The 20,286-nt window shown below is 53.5% G+C and overlaps 1 protein-coding gene across 1 annotated transcript; it reads left to right on the forward strand.

Moving 5' to 3' along the window:
* The first annotated feature begins 802 nt into the window (after positions 1 to 802).
* Positions 803 to 19,241, forward strand: LOC135257919 (regulator of nonsense transcripts 1-like). Its single transcript, XM_064341136.1, has 24 exons — positions 803 to 1,209; positions 2,419 to 2,561; positions 2,786 to 2,875; positions 3,323 to 3,478; positions 4,201 to 4,381; positions 4,711 to 4,872; positions 5,377 to 5,464; positions 5,941 to 6,039; positions 6,596 to 6,704; positions 7,779 to 7,938; positions 8,083 to 8,201; positions 8,359 to 8,523; positions 8,959 to 9,073; positions 9,821 to 9,964; positions 11,285 to 11,498; positions 12,358 to 12,475; positions 12,842 to 12,998; positions 13,298 to 13,440; positions 13,743 to 13,917; positions 14,417 to 14,498; positions 15,565 to 15,726; positions 16,545 to 16,735; positions 17,236 to 17,355; positions 17,483 to 19,241. The coding sequence occupies exons 1-23, from the start codon at positions 1,039 to 1,041 to the stop codon at positions 17,350 to 17,352; spliced, it is 3,261 nt and encodes a 1,086-aa protein (XP_064197206.1). The 5' UTR covers positions 803 to 1,038; the 3' UTR covers positions 17,353 to 17,355; positions 17,483 to 19,241.
* The last annotated feature ends 1,045 nt before the right edge of the window (positions 19,242 to 20,286 follow it).

Here is a 20,286-nt window from a genome sequence, read left to right on the forward strand (position 1 = left end):
TTTTATTTTTATTTTTTCTTCTTTTTCTCTCAACTCAAACCCAAACCCAGTAATGTTTGTCAGTGTTCACTGCTGCAGCCTCCATTATCATTCTGAGATAACAGCCATTCTTAAAATGGCGCCTAGATTTGTAAGTCCTGCTCCGGAAATACATTTACCCCTGAATCCTGGGTGTCAGGCGTTTGGAGCTGAAACACATCTTTGAACAAGCATGCTTGCAGGGCCGATGAGCTTTAACTGAGCCCCTCTGTATACTACTGTACTACTACTGTTTTACTTTAATGTGCACTCATAGTAGTCCCTATTATTCACAGTATAATATCCTCACATCTTTCTGTGCCTCCCTCTACTGGTAGAACTGTGACATCACTTGCTACACTTGGTCTGACTGGACTCTTTCGTTTCAAAGGTCGACACCATCTGCCAGAGGGGGTAGAATCAATTCAGTTAGGCTTAAGTTAATGAAATTTATTTTGGTTCATTTCTTAAATTGACCCAAACCCTGTCTGCTAGCTTTTTAACGGGATAAATTATGGAAAATAAATTTAATTCTGTTTATTCATTTTTGTATGCCGTTTCAGTCGGTGTTGTCTTTAAAAAAAAATCTTTCATGGAATATATTGCAAATAAAGACATTTAAAAATGTTCATCTTCAACGTCCTCATCTTGCGTCCTCATCCCAGCGTGGTCTGCGGTTCCGTCCGCCGTGCTAAAAAAAAAAAACACTACTCCCGTGGTCAAGAACGTTTTTCCTGCTAGCCAGCCAATAATCTGTGTAAACGTCACTATCATACTGTGCTTTACGTTTTGCGCTTTGTGGCGCTAGGAAGGTGCGTCACAGCTTGGTGTGGGAGTTGAGGCTCGCGAAGCTGCTGTTTTGAGTTTAATTTTTAACCAGTTCTAATTATTTTCTGGGTTCATATTTATCACGGAACCAGGGGCCATTCCTATCCGTGGCGGAAGAGCTGGTTTTTGGGACGACTTGTGGTTTATACCCACATAAGACGACTGCGTAAAACTACCGTTGGTTGTGTAGAGATGAGCGTGGAGGCGTACGGGCCAAGCTCACAGACTCTCACCTTCCTGGACACCGAGGAAGCGGAGCTGCTCGGAGCTGATACCCAGGGATCGGAGTACGAGTTTACCGACTTCACTCTGCCCAGCCAGACCCAAACCCAGGGCCATACGCAGAGTCAGCTGGACAACCAGGTGCTGGTGCATTTCGTTGGTTTCGTTTACATTTAAAACGGCTTGCTTGGTGGTAGCTCGATGCGAATGTTTGTTTTCAAGCACGCCTGCTAGCTAACGCTATCCAACCACTGCTGTGTATCGCCCGTTAGCACAGGTAGCTACCATCCAAGTCATTGACGTTAGGTAGCAAACATTAGCTGCTAGCTCGTTTTAAGTTGTAATATTGTTTATTTGTGCGCGCTGATTTCTAGTTAGCTAGCGTCATGTTGTTCTCTGAATTTATCTTGGTACGACTATGTAACTTTGCAAGCTAGCTAAGGGTTAGCCAACTTGCCAGGTACGTTGCCTTATAGTTTTTGCAGGTTAATTTACCTCGCTAGCTACACCCAGCTGTGTAGCTTCCCCGGAGGCGCGAGTGCGCTGCGCGGAGTGGTTTTTTATCTAGGCACCGCCGTTGTACCGCTGGCGCACTGGAACTGAAACTGTTTTGAAATGGCGTGTCAGATGTCAGAAACTTCCGAGTAGGTGTTGGATGAACAGAAAAAGGTGGTGCGTGCAAATGAAGGTGAAGTTTCTGTAATTAACTTTCTAACATGTAACTTCCGGGATGTTGCCAGCCCGTTGCTTCAAAGTGCGATGCACTGCGAATACCTAAGTTAACTGCAGAATACTGAATTTTAGTGTGTTTGGGTATCTTTAACGTTATCACTTTGCGAACCGTCTTTTAGTGCAAGTGTCAAATAAGTGAATAGTAAACGTTTGTTGAAGCTGTGTTACTACGTTAGTGTTTATGTTGTAGCTAGCGTTGCAAGCTACAGGTTACCACATCGCAAGCTGTTATAACATGATAATGTTTACAACCATAATGACTTTCTGCAGTGGTTTCTATATGCCTGTGTCACTTAGCTACTTAAACTTGCTCTGTGGTTGTTTTCATTATTCTATTTCATTATTTGGGAGAGAAGGGGTTTAATAGATTCTTTCGTGCATTGTTTTTTAATGGCTGGTCTTTCCAATTTGAGAACATGTATTTTCCCTGTCTCTAGTCCATTTGGAAAGTAATGAAATGTAAATTACCGTTGATTTAAAAAGGAGAAACTAACAAGCTTTCATCTGCACAAATAATTAAGCCTAACTGCAGTGTTCGTGTTTCAGACCGGCGGTTTAAAAGAGGAAGTTGCGGGATGTAGCGTGTCTAATGATTGGCTGTTTGTCCCCCTTCCGCAGGTTATCGTTACTGACGGGCTTCTGCAGAACGGCGGTCTTGACGATGCGGTCTCCAAGAGCAGCCAGCTCCTGGCCGAGCTCAACTTCGAGGAGGATGAGGAGGACACGTATTACACCAAGGCTCTCCCCGTGCACGCCTGCAGGTAGTCTTTTGATGACTTCTCTGAAACTTTCCTAACCCACAAGCTGGATGAGCACAATGGCCAAAGCTTTTTGAGCGGTCCTGTGTAAAGGCGGGATCTCTGGGGCAGGAAGTGGGTGACTGCAGTCAGGATTTTAGGGTGACGGGGGTTTGGGGGTTACCCCTGCTCCACTGTTTACGGAAGTCCTTATGATGTCCTGACTGTCTCTCTCTCTCTCTCTGAAGCTACTGTGGAATCCAGGACCCTGCATGTGTGGTCTACTGTAACACCAGTAAGAAGTGGTTCTGCAACGGTCGGGGAAACACCTCTGGCAGGTAGATCCCACGCCCTTCACTGTGCAGCTGTGCTTGTGTGCGCGCCTCGCCTTTATTGTGGAACTGGTAGCAACGTGAACACCTTTCTGTACAAAATAACTGGCAGCCTCAGAGTCAGCTGGTCATTGGTTGAGATGTGGTGTTGTTGAATGGGGATTGGTGGCGGGTGTACTGCTGTTTTAATTGTGATGGGTTGAGGGTGTGATGCTGTTTACTGGTGATTGGATGAGGGTGTGCTGTTTAATGGTGATTGGTTGAGGGTGTACTGCTGTTTAATTGTGATTGGTTGAGGATGTGATGGTTTTGGGGGAGACCGTGTCCCCTCTTCAGTGTGTGACGGTTTTTGGGGGAGACTGTGTCCCCTCTTCAGTGTGTGACGGTTTTTGGGGGGCGACCGTGTCCCCTCTTCAGTGTGTGACGGTTTTGGGGGGGGGGGTTCTCTTGCAGCCACATTGTGAACCACCTGGTCAGGGCCAAGTGTAAGGAGGTGGCGCTGCACAAGGACGGGCCGCTGGGCGAGACTGTGCTGGAGTGCTACAACTGCGGCTGCCGAGCACCCGCCATCCGTGCTGGTGCTCTCGCCGCAAGCCAGCTCACCTGGCGGCTACCTGCAGCAGCTCCTCCCTCTGGCTGCTCCCTGAGCCGCTCTCTCTCTCCTGGCTGCTTCCTCTGAGCTCCCTCTCTCTCTCTCTGAGCTGCTTCCTCTGAGCTGCTCTCTCTCTGAGCTGCCTCTCTCTGAGTTACTCTCCCTCTGAGCTGCTCTCTCTTGGCTCTTCCTCTGAGCTGCTCTCTCTCTGTCTCTGAGCTGCTCTCCCTCTGAGCTGCTCTCTCTCTCTCTCTGAGCTGCTCTCTCTCTGAGCTGCTCTCCCTCTGAGCTGCTCTCTCTCTGTCTCTGAGCTGCTCTCTCTCTGAGCTGCTCTCTCTCTCTCTCTCTCTCTCTGAGCTGCTCTCTCTCTCTCTCTCTGAGCTGCTCTCTCTCTCTCTCTGAGCTGCTCTATCTCTCTAAGCTGCTCTCTCTCTCTCTGAGCTGCTCTCTCCCTCTGAGCCACTCTCTCTGAGCTGCTCTCTCTCTCTGTGGAGCTCTGTCAGCCAGTCTGCTCTGAGTTGGGAGTGCTATTTAACTTCACCGATATGTGATTTTGTGTTTTGTGTGTGTGTGTGTGTGTGTGTGTGTGTATGTGTGTATGTGTGTGTGCGTGTATATGTGTGTGTGTGTGTGTGTGTGTATATATGTGTGTGCATGTGTGTGCGTGCGTGTGTGTGTGTGTGTGTGTGTGTGTGTGTGTGCGTGTGTGCGCGCGTGTGTGTGCGTGTGTGTGAGCCAGGCAGCCGTGTGCCAGTCAGAGCAGTCTGAAGGACATTAACTGGGACAGCTCGCAGTGGCAGCCGCTGATCCAGGACCGCTGCTTCCTGTCCTGGCTGGTGAAGATCCCGTCTGAGCAGGAGCAGCTGAGGGCCCGCCAGATCACCGCCCAGCAGATCAACAAGCTGGAGGAGCTCTGGAAGGTGCTTCCCCCGGTCCGATACGCCGCAGGCTGGCCACGCCCCTTTACCTGTCTGTCAGCCTATGACATCACCAGACTGTACACGCCTCCTTACCTGTCCGTCAGACTGACAGAACATACCTTTGCTATTGGCGTTTGGTACATTTTTACAGACGAAAACAGTTAACACCTAGCAATCTATAGTTCATACTTATTTCATTTGCTACCAGTTGTCACCTGAGCTTCTTGCCAAGCAGTTGAAACGGCCGCTGTGTGAGAAACCGTTTCCGCAGTAACGGAACGAGGCAGCGGTGGCGCGTTTGACGCTCTGCTCCCCTGCGCCCCCTGCAGGAGAACCCCGGCGCCACGCTGGAGGACCTGGAGAAGCCGGGCGTGGACGAGGAGCCGCAGCACGTGCTGCTACGCTACGAGGACGCCTACCAGTACCAGAACATCTTCGGCCCGCTCGTCAAGCTGGAGGCCGACTACGACAAGAAGCTCAAGGAGTCCCAGGTGGGGAGGGGCGGGGCGTACCTGCAGAGTAGGGCGGGGCTTACCTGTGAGTTGAGTGGGGTGGGAGGGCGGGGCGTACCTGCAGAGTAGGGCGGGGCTTACCTGTGGAGTGGGGTGGGAGGGCGGGGTTTACCTGTGGAGTGGGTGGGAGGGCGGGCGTACCTGCAGAGTAGGGCGTGGCGGGGGGCGTGGGTGTACCTGAGGAGGGGCGGGGCTTACCTGTGGAGTGGGGTGGGAGGGGCGGGGCGTACCTGCAGAGTAGGGCGGGGCTTACCTGTGGAGTGGGGTGGGAGGGGCGGTGTTTACCTGTGGAGTGGGGTGGGAGGGGCGGAGCGTACCTGCAGAGTAGGGCGGTGTTTACCTGTGGAGCGGGGTGAGGGCGGCGGGGCTTACCTGCAGAGTAGGGCGCGGTTTACCTATGGAGTGGGGTGGGAGGGGCGGGGCTTACCTGCAGAGTAGGGTGGTCTGGTTGACGTTCTCCTTCCCCTGTGTGTGTCTCCACAGACCCAGGACAATATAACTGTCCGCTGGGACCTGGGTCTGAATAAAAAAAGGATCGCTTATTTCACACTTCCCAAGACGGACTCAGGTGGTAATATTTACTGTCGAACGTCTCTGTCCCTCAACGCCATCACTGTTCGGAGTGCTGCAACCCCATCTCCATCTCCCTGTGTGTGCGTGCATGCGTGTGCGTGTGTGTGCGTGTGTGTGCGTGTGCGTGCGTGTGCGTCTGTGTGTGTGTTTGCGTGTGTGTGCATGTGTGTGTGTGTCTGCGTGTGTGTGTGTGCGTGCATTTGTGTGTGCGTGTGCGTGTGTGTGCGTGTGCATGTTTGTGTGCGTGCGTGTGTGCGTGTGTTTGTATGTATGAGCACGACCTGTGTTTTTTGTGTTTGTCGTATCATTGGAACAACGGTCACATTCACACCCAACACATTGTACTTCACTCCCACATGCATACTTCCCAGCTTTTCAATGCAGTCCATTAACATTCTTTTTCTCCTGTGTCCTGATTGGCTGTCCTCCTAATTGGCTGGGCCTCCTGATTGGCTTTCCTCCTGATTGGTGCAGACATGCGGCTGATGCAGGGGGATGAGATCTGTCTGAGGTACAAAGGAGACCTGGCTCCTCTGTGGAAGGGCATCGGCCACGTCATCAAAGTTCCAGATAGTATCCTTCAGTCTGACAGCGCTGCCCCTGTGGGATCATGGGAAAGGGGATAACATGGGCGGGTGGGGGGTCTGGCCCCCATCCAGCTCATTAGATCAGTTAGCATCTCAGTCCTGTGGCGGGGTGGTTTTCGGGGTGGTTTGGGGGGCGGTGGGCGGGGCGGTTTGGGGGGCGGTGGGCGGGGCTGGTTTGGGGCGGTGGCGGGGCTGGTTTGGGGTGGTGGCGGGCGGTTTGGGGGTGGTTTGGGGGCGGTGGGCGGGGCAGTTTGGGGGCGGTGGCATGGTGGTTGGGGGGCGGTGGGGGCGGTTTGGGGCGGTGGGCGGGGTGTTTTCGGGCGGGGCGGTTTGGGGGGTGGTTTTCGGGCGGGCGGTTTGGGGGTGGTGGGCGGGGCGGTTTGGGTGGGGCGGTTTTCGGGCAGGGCGGTTTGGGGGGGGTGGTTCTCGGGCGGGGCGGTTTGCGGGGGCGGTGGGCGGGGCGGTTTAGGGGGGTGGTGGGCGGGGCGGCATTTTGGGCGTGTCTGCACTGAGAGTGGGTCTTCCTCAGCGGCGCGCCTCAGACTACGGGGACGAGATCGCCATCGAGCTGCGGAGCAGCATGGGCGCCCCCGTGGAGGTCCCCCACAACTTCCAGGTGGATTTTGTGTGGAAGTCCACCTCCTTCGACAGGTGAGCGCCCCCTTGACTGAATTTAGTGTTCATTTGTTCAGGTAGAAGGAGAACTGAATGTGTGTGTTTGGTATTTGGGGATTATGAGGACTCTGTGTGTTGGGTATTTGGGGATTATGAGGACTCTGTGTGTTGGTTATTTGGGGATTATGAGGACTCGTGTGTGTGTTGGTTATTTGGGGATTATGAGGACTCGTGTGTGTTGGTTATTTGGGGATTATGAGGCAACATAGCTCAGGAGGTAAGACCGATTGTCTGGCAATCGGAGGGTTGCCGGTTCAAACCCCGCCCTGGGCATGTAGTGTCTTGAGCAGACACTACCCTACCCTAACTGCTCTGGGAATGAGAGGCATCATTGTAGGCTTTGGATAATATATAAATGATCCATTACCATTATGAGGACTCGTGTGTGTTGGTTATTTGGGGATTATGAAGACTCGTGTGTGTTGGTTATTTGGGGATTATGAGGACTCTGTGTGTTGGTTATTTGGGGATTATGAGGACTCTGTGTGTTGGTTATTTGGGGATTATGAGGACTCTGTGTGTTTGTTATTTGGGGATTATGAGGACTCTGTGTGTTGGTTATTTGGGGATTATGAGGACTCTGTGTTGGTTATTTGGGGATTATGAGGACTCTGTGTGTTGGTTATTTGGGGATTATGAGGACTCTGTGTGTTGGTTATTTGGGGATTATGAGGACTCTGTGTTGGTTATTTGGGGATTATGAGGACTCTGTGTTGGTTATTTGGGGATTATGAGGACTCTGTGTTGGTTATTTGGGGATTATGAGGACTCTGTGTGTTTGGTATTTGGGGATTATGAGGACTCTGTGTGTTGGTTATTTGGGGATTATGAGGACTCTGTGTTGGTTATTTGGGGATTATGAGGACTCTGTGTGTTGGTTATTTGGGGATTATGAGGACTCTGTGTTGGTTATTTGGGGATTATGAGGACTCTGTGTTGGTTATTTGGGGATTATGAGGACTCTGTGTTGGTTATTTGGGGATTATGAGGACTCTGTGTGTTTGGTATTTGGGGATTATGAGGACTCTGTGTGTTGGTGTTTGTGTTCAGGATGCAGAGTGCACTGAAGACCTTTGCTGTGGATGAGACCTCGGTCTCTGGGTACATCTACCACAAGCTGCTGGGGCACGAGGTGGAGGACGTGGTGATCAAGTGCCAACTGCCCAAACGCTTCACTGCCCACGGCCTGCCCGACCTCAACCACTCCCAGGTACAGATGCAGATGTGTGATGTGATGTGCGATTTTGGGGTGCAGGTGTGTGATGTGATGTGCGATTTTGGGGTGCAGGTGTGTGATGTGATGTGCGATTTTGGGGTGCAGGTGTGTGATGTAATGTGCGATTTTGGGGTGCAGGTGTACGCTGTGAAGACGGTGCTGCAGAGACCCCTCAGTCTCATCCAGGGACCCCCTGGAACGGGGAAGACCGTCACCTCGGCAACCATCGTATACCACCTGGCCCGGCAGGGAAACGGGTGAGGAGTGTGTGTGTGTGTATGTAGTGTGTGTGTAATTAGTGTGCGTGTATGTGTGTATGTGTGTGTGTGTGTAACACGCTGCTCTCTCTCTCCTCCCTCAGTCCTGTGCTGGTGTGTGTGTGTGTAACACTCTCTCTCTCTCTCTCTCTCTCAGCCCCGTGCTGGTTTGCGCTCCCAGTAACATCGCGGTGGACCAGCTGACTGAGAAGATCCACCAGACGGGCCTGAAGGTGGTGCGTCTCTGCGCCAAGAGCCGAGAGGCCATCGACTCGCCCGTCTCCTTCCTGGCCCTGCACAACCAGATCCGCAACATGGACAGGTGGGGGCTGCCGGCTCGAGTCCGGGCAGGGGGCAGGGGCACAGCTGCTGTGCCTGTCTGAGTGTCTGCGGGCTGGATTAGAGTCGCCTGCTAAAAATAACGAGTAGTGCTCTGTACTCTGTCCAAGTGAGGAGTTCACCTTTGTGTTTGTGTGTTAATTACAGGGCTGCAAGGCTTTTGGCTAAACTCAAGGAGTGCTTAACAGAATACTCTCTCATGGAGGAAGTTTTTCTTAATTTATCACACGGAAACACACGTGTTGATTCTGCAGAAGTACTTGCGTGTATAGATGTACAGGCGTGGATAGCTGATGCCGCTCTCTCTGATTGAGGCGGTGGCTGATGCCGCTCTCTCTGATTGAGGCGGTGGCTGATGCCGCTCTCTCTCTCTGATTGAGGCGGTAACTCCGCGTGGTTGTGGGTTCTGTTCCCCCAGCATGCCGGAGCTGCAGAAGCTGCAGCAGCTGAAGGACGAGACGGGCGAGCTGTCGTCTGCCGACGAGAAGCGGTACCGAGCGCTGAAGCGCGCCGCCGAGCGGGAGCTGCTCATGGTGAGGCTCCGCCCCTCCCTAACCCCGCCTCTCTACCCCTCCCTAACTCCACCCCTTCACCCCTCCCTATCCCCGCCCCTCTACCCCTCCCTATCCCTGCCTTTCCCACACCACCCCTCCCTAACTCCGCCCATCCCTAACCCCGCCCCTCCCTTACCCTGCCCCTCCGCCCTCCTAACTCCACCCCTCCATAACCCTGCCCCTTCGAAACCCCGCCCCTCTACCCCACCCCTCCCTAACCCTGCCCCCCCCCCCCCCTCCCTAACCCCGCCTTTCCCACACCGTCGCTCTGCGTGCGCACACCCCGCGTCGAGGTTAACGAAACTGCTGTACGACTATTGTGATGATAGAACACAGAAGGGAGCTCCACCAATCACAGGGTACCTTCTTAACAACCCATTGAACAACACTGATGGCGATTGGGGCTTCCTACTTCTGGGCACTTTGAGCGCGCCCAGGAAGCAGTATCTACCAGTCACGATTAGCGTTGTTCTACCGGTTGTTAGCAACGTGCTTTGTGATTGGTGTAGCTCCCCTCTGTTTTATTCTATTAAAGACATTAATAATTTCACTGTGTGGTCAGGGGCCCTGCCCTCTGTGAGGATGCCCTGTGGGATCAGCTGACTGCCTGCAGGTTAGAGGGGAGTGTTAATGGAGGAGCCCCTGTGGGCTGGGTTGTTTAGGCCGGGGTAACGGTGTGTTCTTTCGGCTGTTTAATGGCGCGGTCTCTCCTCCCCCTCCCGACAGAACGCGGACGTGATCTGCGGGACGTGTGTGGGCGCGGGGGACCCCCGCCTGGCCAAGATGCAGTTCCGCTCCATCCTGATCGACGAGAGCACGCAGGCCACCGAGCCCGAGTGCATGGTGCCCGTCGTCCTGGGAGCCAAACAGGTAGAGCCCACCTGGGACTGTACCTGAGCCTGTCCCAGACTGTACTGCCAGAGTACACGCACACGCACACACACTGACACGCATGCACGCACATGCACACACACTACATAACGCACATGCAGAACGTGTAGGACGTGAGCAGGCTGTGTTAGGCGTGATGCAGGCTGTGTTAGGACGTGAGCAGGCTGTGTTAGGGATGTGAGCAGGCTGTTAGGGATGTGATGCAGGCTGTGTTAGGGACGTGATGCAGGCTGTGTTAGGGACGTGATGCAGGCTGTGTTAGGGACGTGACGCAGGCTGTGTTAGGGATGTGATGCAGGCTGTGTTAGGGACGTGATGCAGGCTGTGTTAGGGATGTGATGCAGGCTGTGTTAGGGATGTGATGCAGGCTGTGTTAGGGATGTGATGCAGGCTGTGTTAGGGATGTGATGCAGGCTGTGTTAGGGATGTGAGCAGGCTGTGTTAGGGACGTGATGCAGGCTGTGTTAGGATGATGCAGCTGTGTTAGGGACCTGATGCAGGCTGTGTTAGGGATGTGATGCAGGCTGTTAGGGATGTGATGCAGGCTGTGTTAGGGATGTGATGCAGGCTGTTAGGGACCTGATGCAGGCTGTGTTAGGGACCTGATGCAGGCTGTGTTAGGGATGTGATGCAGGCTGTTAGGGATGTGATGCAGGCTGTGTTAGGGATGTGATGCAGGCTGTGTTAGGGAGGTGATGCAGGCTGTGTTAGGACGTGATGCAGGCTGTGTTAGGAATGTGATGCAGGCTGTGTTAGGGATGTGATGCGCAGGCTGTGTTAGGGACTGATGCAGGCTGTGTTAGGGATGTGATGCAGGCTGTGGGATGTGATGCGCTGGTTAGGATGTGATGCAGGCTGTAGTGATGCGGCTGTGTTAGGACTGATGCACTGTGTAGGGATGTGTGCAGGCTGTGTTTAGGGATGTGATGCAGGCTGTTGAGGGAGCGTGTTGGATATGCAGGCTGTGTTAGGAGATGTGATGCAGGCTGTAGGTTGACAGGCAGGCTGATGCAGGCTGTGCCTGCAGCGAGGATTTCGCTGAGGTGCGCTGTGTTAGGGAGGGGTGACGCGAGGCCTGCGCTGTTAGGTGCACAGTGATGCAGGCTGTGTTAGGGATGTGATGCAGGCTGTGTTAGAGGTGACACTGGTGAGACATGCAGGCTGTGATTATGCGGCTGTTGGATGCAGGCTGTTTAGGGAGTGATGCAGGCTGTGTGAGCATTGATGCAGGCTGGTGTTAGGGACGCTGAAGCAGGCTGTAGTATGCAGTACGTTACAACTCTGCGCTCTGTGTCTCAGCTCATCCTGGTGGGGGATCACTGCCAGCTGGGCCCGGTGGTCATGTGTAAGAAGGCGGCCAAGGCGGGCCTGTCCCAGTCCCTGTTCGAGCGGCTGGTGGTTCTGGGCATCCGGCCCATCCGTCTGCAGGTCCAGTACCGCATGCACCCCGCCCTCAGCGCCTTCCCCTCCAACATCTTCTACGAGGGCTCCCTGCAGAACGGGGTGACCGCCGGTACGCACCGCACGCCGCACACCCCACACCACACACCGTGCACAACACACCGCACACCGCACCCCACACGCGCACACCACACACCGTACACGACACGCCGCACCACACGCCGCACAACACACCGCACACCACACACTGCACGCCACACACACCCACAGCACACCACACACACACCGCACGCCACACACACACCGCACACCGCACACCACACACACACCGCACGCCGCACACCGCACACCACACGCACACCACACACCGCACAACACACCGCACGCCACACACCACACACACACACCGCACCACACGCCACACACCCCACGCCGTACACCACACACCACACACACACCGCACACCGCACCCCACACGTCGCACACCACACACCGCACACGACACGCCACACACCGCACACCACACACACACCACACACCGCACACCGCACACCACACGCACACCACACACACACCGCACGCCACACACCACACACACACACCGCACACCACACACCAAACACACACACCACACACTGCATGCCACACACTGCACACTGTGCCGTAAGGTTAGGGCTTTACTCCTCCCTAACCTCACTGCTGCAGTAACTACCTTCCACCACTAGAGGCGAGCAGAGGCTCCACAGTACAGTGAACAGCACCTGAATGAATGGCTCCTTTTCATGTGGGGGTGTGTGTGTGTGTGTGTGTGTGTGTGCAAGGGCCACAAATGCATAAGGACACAGGTGGACATTTACTGAAGTGAATGGAAACTGCAGAATGGTCACAGATGTTTTCTAGTTGTTTTTAAAAGGATTTCTATCCGGAGGGAATGTAAGGGGCAGAATCAGAGGTGTTTGCTCTCCCTGCAGCCGACCGCATCAGGAAGGGCTTTGACTTCCAGTGGCCGCAGCCGGACAAGCCCATGTTCTTCTACGTGACTCAGGGCCAGGAGGAGATCGCCAGCTCCGGAACGTCCTATTTAAACAGGTGCGCTACCCACTACCTGCTACCCACTACCTGCTACCCGCTACACCCTACAGGCCACACACAGTACTGCAAGAGAGAGCAGATAATAAGAATAATAATAGCCTTAATCGGAATGACTGAAGGAATGGTTAATGTATAGGACGGAGTGTGGCACAGTGGGTAAGGAACTGCGCTTGTAACCGAAAGGTCGCAGGTTCGATTCCCGGGTAAGGACACTGCCGTTGTACCCTTGAGCAAGGTACTTAACCTGCATTGCTTCAGTATATATCCAGCTGTATAAATGGATACAATGTAAAAAGTTGTGTAAGTCGCTCTGGATAAGAGCGTCTGCTAAATCCCTGTAATGTAATGTAATGTAATGTTCAGGACGGAGGCGGCGAACGTGGAGAAGATCACCACGCGGCTGTTGAAGGCCGGAGCGAAGCCCGACCAGATCGGCATCATCACGCCGTACGAGGGCCAGCGCTCCTACCTGGTGCAGTACATGCAGTTCAGCGGCTCCCTGCACACCAAGCTCTACCAGGTACGCACTCACACCAAACTGTACCAGGTACGCACTCGCACAGGTACACGCTCACGCCAAACTCTACCAGGTACGCACTCGCACAGGTACACGCTGACACCAAACTCTACCAGGTACGCACTCGCACAGGTGCACGCTGACGCCAAACTCTACCAGGTACGCACTCGCACAGGTACACGCTGACACCAAACTCTACCAGGTACGCACTCGCACAGGTACACGCTGACACCAAACTCTACCAGGTACGCACTCGCACCAAACTCTACCAGATACACTCACCAAACTTCCTGTCCCCACAGGAAGTGGAGATTGCCAGTGTGGATGCATTCCAGGGCAGAGAGAAAGATTTCATCATCCTGTCCTGTGTCAGAGCCAACGAGCACCAGGGCATCGGCTTCCTCAATGACCCGCGCCGCCTGAACGTGGCCCTCACCCGAGCCAGGTAAGCCCCGCCTCCCCTCACCTGGCCCTTACCTGAGCCAGGTAAACCCAGCTTCACCTCACCTGAGCCAGATAAGCCCCGCCTCCCCTCACCTGGCCCTTACCTGAGCGATACCAGTCACCCTGCAGGAAGCCCCGCTCCTCACCTGGCCTTGAGCCAGGTAAACCCCGCCTCCCCTCACCTGGCCCTTACCTGAGCCAGGTAAACTCAGGTAAGGGCGGGCGGGGGGTGGGGGTTCAGGGTTAGGGGGCCTGCTCTGGTGCACAGCAGGACTGCGGACCGACTCTGCTGTGTTTGCTCAGGTACGGGGTGATCATTGTGGGGAACCCCAAGGCCCTGTCCAAGCAGCCGCTCTGGAACCACCTGCTGAACTACTACAAGGAGCAGAGGGTCCTGGTGGAGGGGCCGCTCAACAACCTGCGCGAGAGCCTCATGCAGTTCAGCAAGCCGCGCAAGCTGGTCAACGCCATGAACCCCGTGAGTGTGCGCGCGCGTGCACGTGCACCCCGCCGTCGCACACAGACACGTGCACACAGACACGTGCACACACGCTGTCACACACAGACACGTGCACACAGACACGTGCACACACGTGGACGCTCGTGCACACACGCTCACTTATATGTACATACGCGTATACACTTGCGTACACATACACTCGAAGATGTATGAAAACGGTTCACATATTACTAAGTAGTGTTTTTTAGTATTAATGCCGTGTGTGTGTGTGTGCCTGTGTGTGTGTATGCGTGTGTGTGCGTGTGTCTCTGTGTGTGTGTCTCTGTGTGTGTGTGTGTGTGCTGTGTGTGTTTATGCGTGTGTCTGTACGTGTGTGTGTGTGTGTCTCTGTGTGTGTGTGTGTGTGTGTGTGTGCCTGTGTGTGTTTATGCGTGTGTCTGTACGCGTGTGTGTGTGTGTCTCTGTGTGTGTGTGTGTGTGTGTGTGTGTGTGTGTGTCTCTCTCTCTCTCTCTGCAGGGCGCACGCTTCATGAGCACTGCCATGTATGACGCCAGAGAGGCCCTGATCCCCGGCTCTGTATATGACCGCAGCACCACAGGTAAGAGCAGGTTACCCAGCACAGGCTACCCAGCACAGGTGAGTGCAGGTTACCCAGCACAGGCTACCCAGCACAGGTGAGTGCAGGTTACCCAGCACAGGCTACCCAGCACAGGTGAGTCTGCAGGTTACCCAGCACAGGCTACCCAGCACAGGTGAGTGCAGGTTACCCAGCACAGGCGAGTCTGCAGGTTACCCAGCCAGGGAGACAGGGGAGATGTTGGGTTGTGTTTGTACATGCCTGAGGAGAGAGTCTCGGGTTCAGCTCCACTCTGGGTCTCTGCTGGCTGAAGCTGTCTGTCCAGTAAACAGAACTGTAATTGAAAGCGGGCACAAAGTTAAACTTGAGTGTGTCAACTAGTAAAGGGAGATTAAGGCTCCATAACCTTCTTGGTTGGTTATCTGTGACTGACATTGTAGTTTGGAGGGCAGAGATTTTTGATTGGTTAATACAAGCCAATGATTGACAGCACATGGTAGTTCCAGCTGTACTGGGGGTTTGTGAAGTTTTGATGCTAACTGGCCTTGGTGTTGACTCATTACATTACATTGCATTACAGTACAGGCATTTAGCAGACGCTCTTATCCAGAGCGACGTACAACAAGTGCATCAGTTCAAAGTGCAGAGGTGCAAAAGAAACACACTAGAGTGAAGTAAAGATCGTAGTGCCAGAAGTGACCACATAGATCAGGACTCCAGCCCTGTTGGGTAACTTGTTCAGCAAACAAACAAACAATCCTGCCAAGTACAAAGCTAGCACTGAAATCACATTTCCTTGGTGTGTGTACGTGCGTGTGTGCGTGTGTGTACGTGCGTGTGCGCGTGTGCGCGTGTGCGCGTGTACGTGTGTGTGTGTGTGTGTGTACGTACGTGTGTGTGTGTGTGTGTGTGTGTACGTACGTGTGTGCGTGTGCGTGTGCGCGTGTGCGCGTGTGTGCGTGTGTGTGTACGTGTGTGTGTGCGCGTGCGCGTGTGTGTGTGGGGACTGCGTTTCGCGCGCGCGTGTGTGTGTGTGGGGACTGCGTTTCCGTGGTGACCGTCCTCCTCGCTGGCGTTCTCCCCGCAGCGCGCCCGGCGAACATGTACTTCCAGACGCACGACCAGATGGGCATGATCGGGGCGGGGCCCAACCCGCTGGCCGCCCTGAACTTCCCCATCCCCTTCAACCTGGTGATGCCCCCCATGCCCCCGCCCAGCCACCTGGGCATGAGCAACGGCCCTGCCGCAGGTGAGCCAGGCCCCGTACCTGCACCCTAAACCTGCCCCTGACCCCGTACCTGCACCCTAAACCTGCCCCTGACCCCGTACCTGCACCCTAAACCTGCCCCTGACCCCGTACCTGCACCCTAAACCTGCCCCTGACCCCGTACCTGCACCCTAAACCTGCCCCTGACCCCGTACCTGCACCCTAAACCTGCCCCTGACCCCGTACCTGCACCCTGACCCCATACCTGCAGCCCAAACCTGCACCCTGACCCCGTACCTGCACCCTAAACCTGCCCCTGACCCCGTACCTGCACCCTAAACCTGCCCCTGACCCCATACCTGCACCCTGACCCCATACCTGCAGCCCAAACCTGCACCCTGACCCGTACCCACCCTAACCTGCCCCTGACCCGTACCTGCACCTAACCTGCCCTGACCCATACTGCCAACTGCCCTGACCGTACCTGCACCTACCCATACCTGCCCTAACCTGCCCTGACCTACTGCACCCTAACCTGCCCTGCCCTAATCCCTGGCCTCCTATTCATCTCCCTTATTCTGTCTGTTTTTATATTCCTCTCTGTGTTACTCTCTGTCTAACTGAAGGCTAACTGAAGATTGTCTGTCTGTTTTTCCGTCAGTTACTTTTTTTCCCATTTTAGTTTCTGCCCCCTTTTTCTGTCTGCTTGTCTGCTTATCTCTATTTCTCTCTCGCTTTCTCACTCTATCGCTGTATTTTTCTCTCTCTCGCTGTGTCTCTCTTATTCTGTATCTCTCTCTCTCCCTCATACTCCCTCTCTCTCTCTCTCTCACTCACATACTCTCTCTCTGTTCCCACAGGGCGTGGCATCATGAAGGGGAAGGTGGGGCGTGGCGGGCGGCAGCGGAGCCGTGGCATGGGTAACCACGGTAACAGCCAGGGCAGCCAGGACATGGCGTCCCAGTCGGGCCCCCTCACCCAGGGCTTCATCTCCATGAGCCAGCCGTCCCAGATGAGCCAGCCCGGCCTCTCTCAGCCCGAGCTGTCGCAGGTCAGCCCGCCAGAGCCCCAGCAAGCTCCGCTCTCTCCCAGCATGCACCGCTCTCTCCCAGCATGCACCGCTCTCTCCCAGCATGCACCGCTCTCTCCCAGCATGCACCGCTCTCCCCCAGCATGCGCTGCTATATCCCAGCATGCACCGCTCTCTCCCAGCATGCACCACTCTCTCCCAGCATGCACCGCTCTCTCCCAGCATGCACCGCTCTCTCCCAGCATGCATTGATCTCTCTCAGCATGCACCACTCTCTCCCAGCATGCACCGCTTTCCCCCAGCATGCACTGCTATCTCCCAGCATGCACTGCTTACCCCCAGCATGCACTGCTCTCTCCCAGCATGCACTGATCACTCCCAGCATGCACCAATTTCCCCCACGGCTTTCTCCCAACATGCAGTGATTTTAAATGGTGGCCTTTTGCTGTGATGCTGCTGGTATTGGCCTGATGTGTACAGATTTAGTTTTTTCACCCCCTTTTCCCTGCCGCTTGAAACAGGACAGCTATCTGGGCGACGAGTTCAAGTCCCAAATGGATGTGGCTTTGTCCCAGGACTCCACTTACCAGGGCGAGCGTGCGTACCAACACGGAGTGACGGGACTGTCACAGTACTAAAGCGTAAGGGGACCTGGTTCCACACGAACATCAAAAATGCCTTTTACATTCAGGCCAAAGCAGTGTGTTGTGTGTGTGTTGTGTTTGTGTGTATTTAAAAGCTTTTTTGTCTTTTTTTTTCCCCTCTTAGGCGGTGGGAAGTGGCGCTGGAGCTGAGCTTTAGTTGGTCAGCTTTTTAATCTGGGTACTATTAAAGAAAAAAACAAAAAATGGAAACCTGTTTTCCACTGAAGCACCAAGTGTGTGAGGAGAGAGAGAGAGCGAGAGAGGGGGAGAGAAACCCAACCTGTCACAAGTAGAGGGGGAAAGAGAAAGGGACTGTTGGACAGGAAGAAAACTGGAGCGAAGAGAGAGAAGAGGCGGAGTCCCTGCTAGCGCAGAGACGGGCGAGCGCACGCGTGTGTGTGCGCGCACGCGTGTGTGTGTGTGTGTGTGCGCACGAGCGAGCACGCAGGTGTGTGGCCACCCTGGGAGAGGAGGAGCAGACCTGAACGGGTCTCGCACCAGAAAGCGAGGAACAAATAAAAGACCATGACCCCCCCCCCCCAATCGAACCCCCTTTCTGAAAACGATGGCCCCATCGACTCAGTGGAGAGAGGGATCGGGAAGGAGAGATAGAGGAAGGGGGGAGGCTGTTCTCAGTCACACACAAGCTCGTTCCGTGACGTCCATGGAGAGGAGGAGAGAGAGAGAGAGAGAGAAAGGAGGAAACACTGCTTGTGGTGATGGTGGTTGATAAAGAAACTTTTTACCTCAAAGTTGACGGGTTGCCACGTGGTGCATTCTGGGGATTCGTGATCTGACCGACGCAGAACGAGTGGAGGGACTTTCAACCGGCAGCCGTGAGTCCTCACACCGCGCGGAGCGGACACTGGCCACTGGCCAACGATCAGTCCACGTCAACTTTGAGCTGCAAAGGTTTCAGCGAGAGGCGTGCTTTCTGAAGGGGCGCGGTGAAGGGAGGGGAGCGCGTCAGAAGCTCTCCGGCTTTGGGATCGAGCCGAGGTGCGGAAGGGAAAGAAACTGTTTCCGTCTCAAGACCTGAAGTGGTGGACCTGGAGGATCTGCTGTCGCTGTGAGACTTGCTTCTGAACGAACTGTCTTCTTGTAGATTCAAAGGAAAAAAAAAAAGCGAGAGGTTTTTGGAGGGAGAATCTTAGACAGCCAGAACCAGAGAATTCTCTGCTATTGTTATTTCTCTTTCGCAATTTTTCTTACAATATTATCATTATTATTATTATTATTGTTCTAAAAGTGGAGGAGAGAGCAGCCTAACGTAGGCTCGGGCAGTGTCTGTGTGTGCTATTGATACGTGTGTATATTGCTATCCAGTTTATTATATCCAGCAATTAGACGGGTTTATTGATTAGAAACTAATAGAATTCTAATTAAGGGAAGGTGGCAGTTCAGTGAGTTCCTGAATTAAGTAGTGTAGGACTTTTTTTTATTTGTATTTCTATTATTTTTTTTTTGCTTTGTCTTTCTCTAGCTCAGAGAGGTGCTCTGAACCCATAGGGCTAGTTCAGTGATAAAGCTTGAAACTGCCTGTGCTCTATGCTAACGCCCCCTAGTGTATGGTCTTGGAATTAGACTAGACATCAAATGGAGGGGGAACCAAACCACTGACCTGAGCTCCTTTTTCTGAATGACTTTCCCTGCTCAAGCCCCTGCTGATGTTAAGCGCACTGTTCACACGCAAACACACAATATCACCGAAATTTACACGGGCTGTTTTCTCTGCAGGGAAACTGCTGCGTTGGGTTTTTGGATTTTCTTTATTTTTTCGGTTTTCGCAGCTGATCTTTTTGTGTTTGTATATTCTAAGAGGGTATCCCATGATGCTGTTGGGCTAAACGGTGATTAAAATGATTATCATTCAGTGCCTATAACTTGTCAAGACTGTTACTTACAATAAGGTCTGTTCGCTCTGAAAATTGTCCCCGCCTATGAATGGGAGGCCCACTACGCCGGCCGTCTGCCACCTGCAGCACAACATCCTGTTTGCGGCACCTTTTTAATCTTTAAAAATAAATAAAGTTTTTATAGTTTTAAATGGCCCGAAGGGCAACAGTAGACTCCCAGGAAAAATAAGGAGGTTTTGCTGGGTTTTCCCAGTCGGTTTCCTTCTGGATTTACCAAACTTTTGAAAGTTCACAGACGGCCAGGAGAAATAGCGCACGGACAGGCTGAGTGCGGTCTGCTGAAGTCACTTCCTGTTTATCGGCTTTTTAAAATGCGGGCATTTCCTTGGTTGTTGTTTCAATTCTCTACGCGTCTAGCGTTGATTTGGGGCGCCCAGCCCCGCCCAGCCCCGCCTCCCGCCCCTGTTTGCAATCTTAAGTTTTGGGAACAGACTGGAATCTGTAAAGGTTTTGGGGCCACTGATGCCGTGGGAAGCTCATGGGCTTTTGGAGTAGGAATCCCACCCTGTCCGTGGTCCATCCTCCCGACCATGGGACCCATCCCCCTGTGGGACCCTGTCCGTGGGGCCCATCCCCCTGTACCCCTGCAGGCCCTAATGACCAAAAGCATGACACTGAAAACTTGTCATTGGAGGGTAGGGCTGACGGGTTGTCATCAAGCAAACATGCCGTTCTGCTGTGTGGGCAGGGGCCCCATCCCAGGGGTAGTTCAGGGTTACCCTCCTCCAGGGGCTCGTTTGGGACCTTTCTGTACCGTAAATAATATAGATCCCTCTTTCCTGCCGGGCCTTCCTGCGGGGTGGTTCGATGCGTTTTTGTTGTTACTCTCCTTGCTCTGAAAGATTTATTACTTTCAATTTTATTTTCAATTCATTTTTTTTTTTTGGTTTTTAACGCAATGTAACCCTCTTATCTCATTCCTGTAATAATGAAACAAGAAAAATAAAGATTGCTTCTTTATGTCTATTGTAAGTGAGCTTATTAAAATGTTAAATCATGTTTTTTGTTTTTT

The sequence above is a fragment of the Anguilla rostrata genome, chromosome 6 (assembly GCF_018555375.3).
Source record: "Anguilla rostrata isolate EN2019 chromosome 6, ASM1855537v3, whole genome shotgun sequence".
Classification (NCBI taxonomy): domain Eukaryota; kingdom Metazoa; phylum Chordata; class Actinopteri; order Anguilliformes; family Anguillidae; genus Anguilla; species Anguilla rostrata.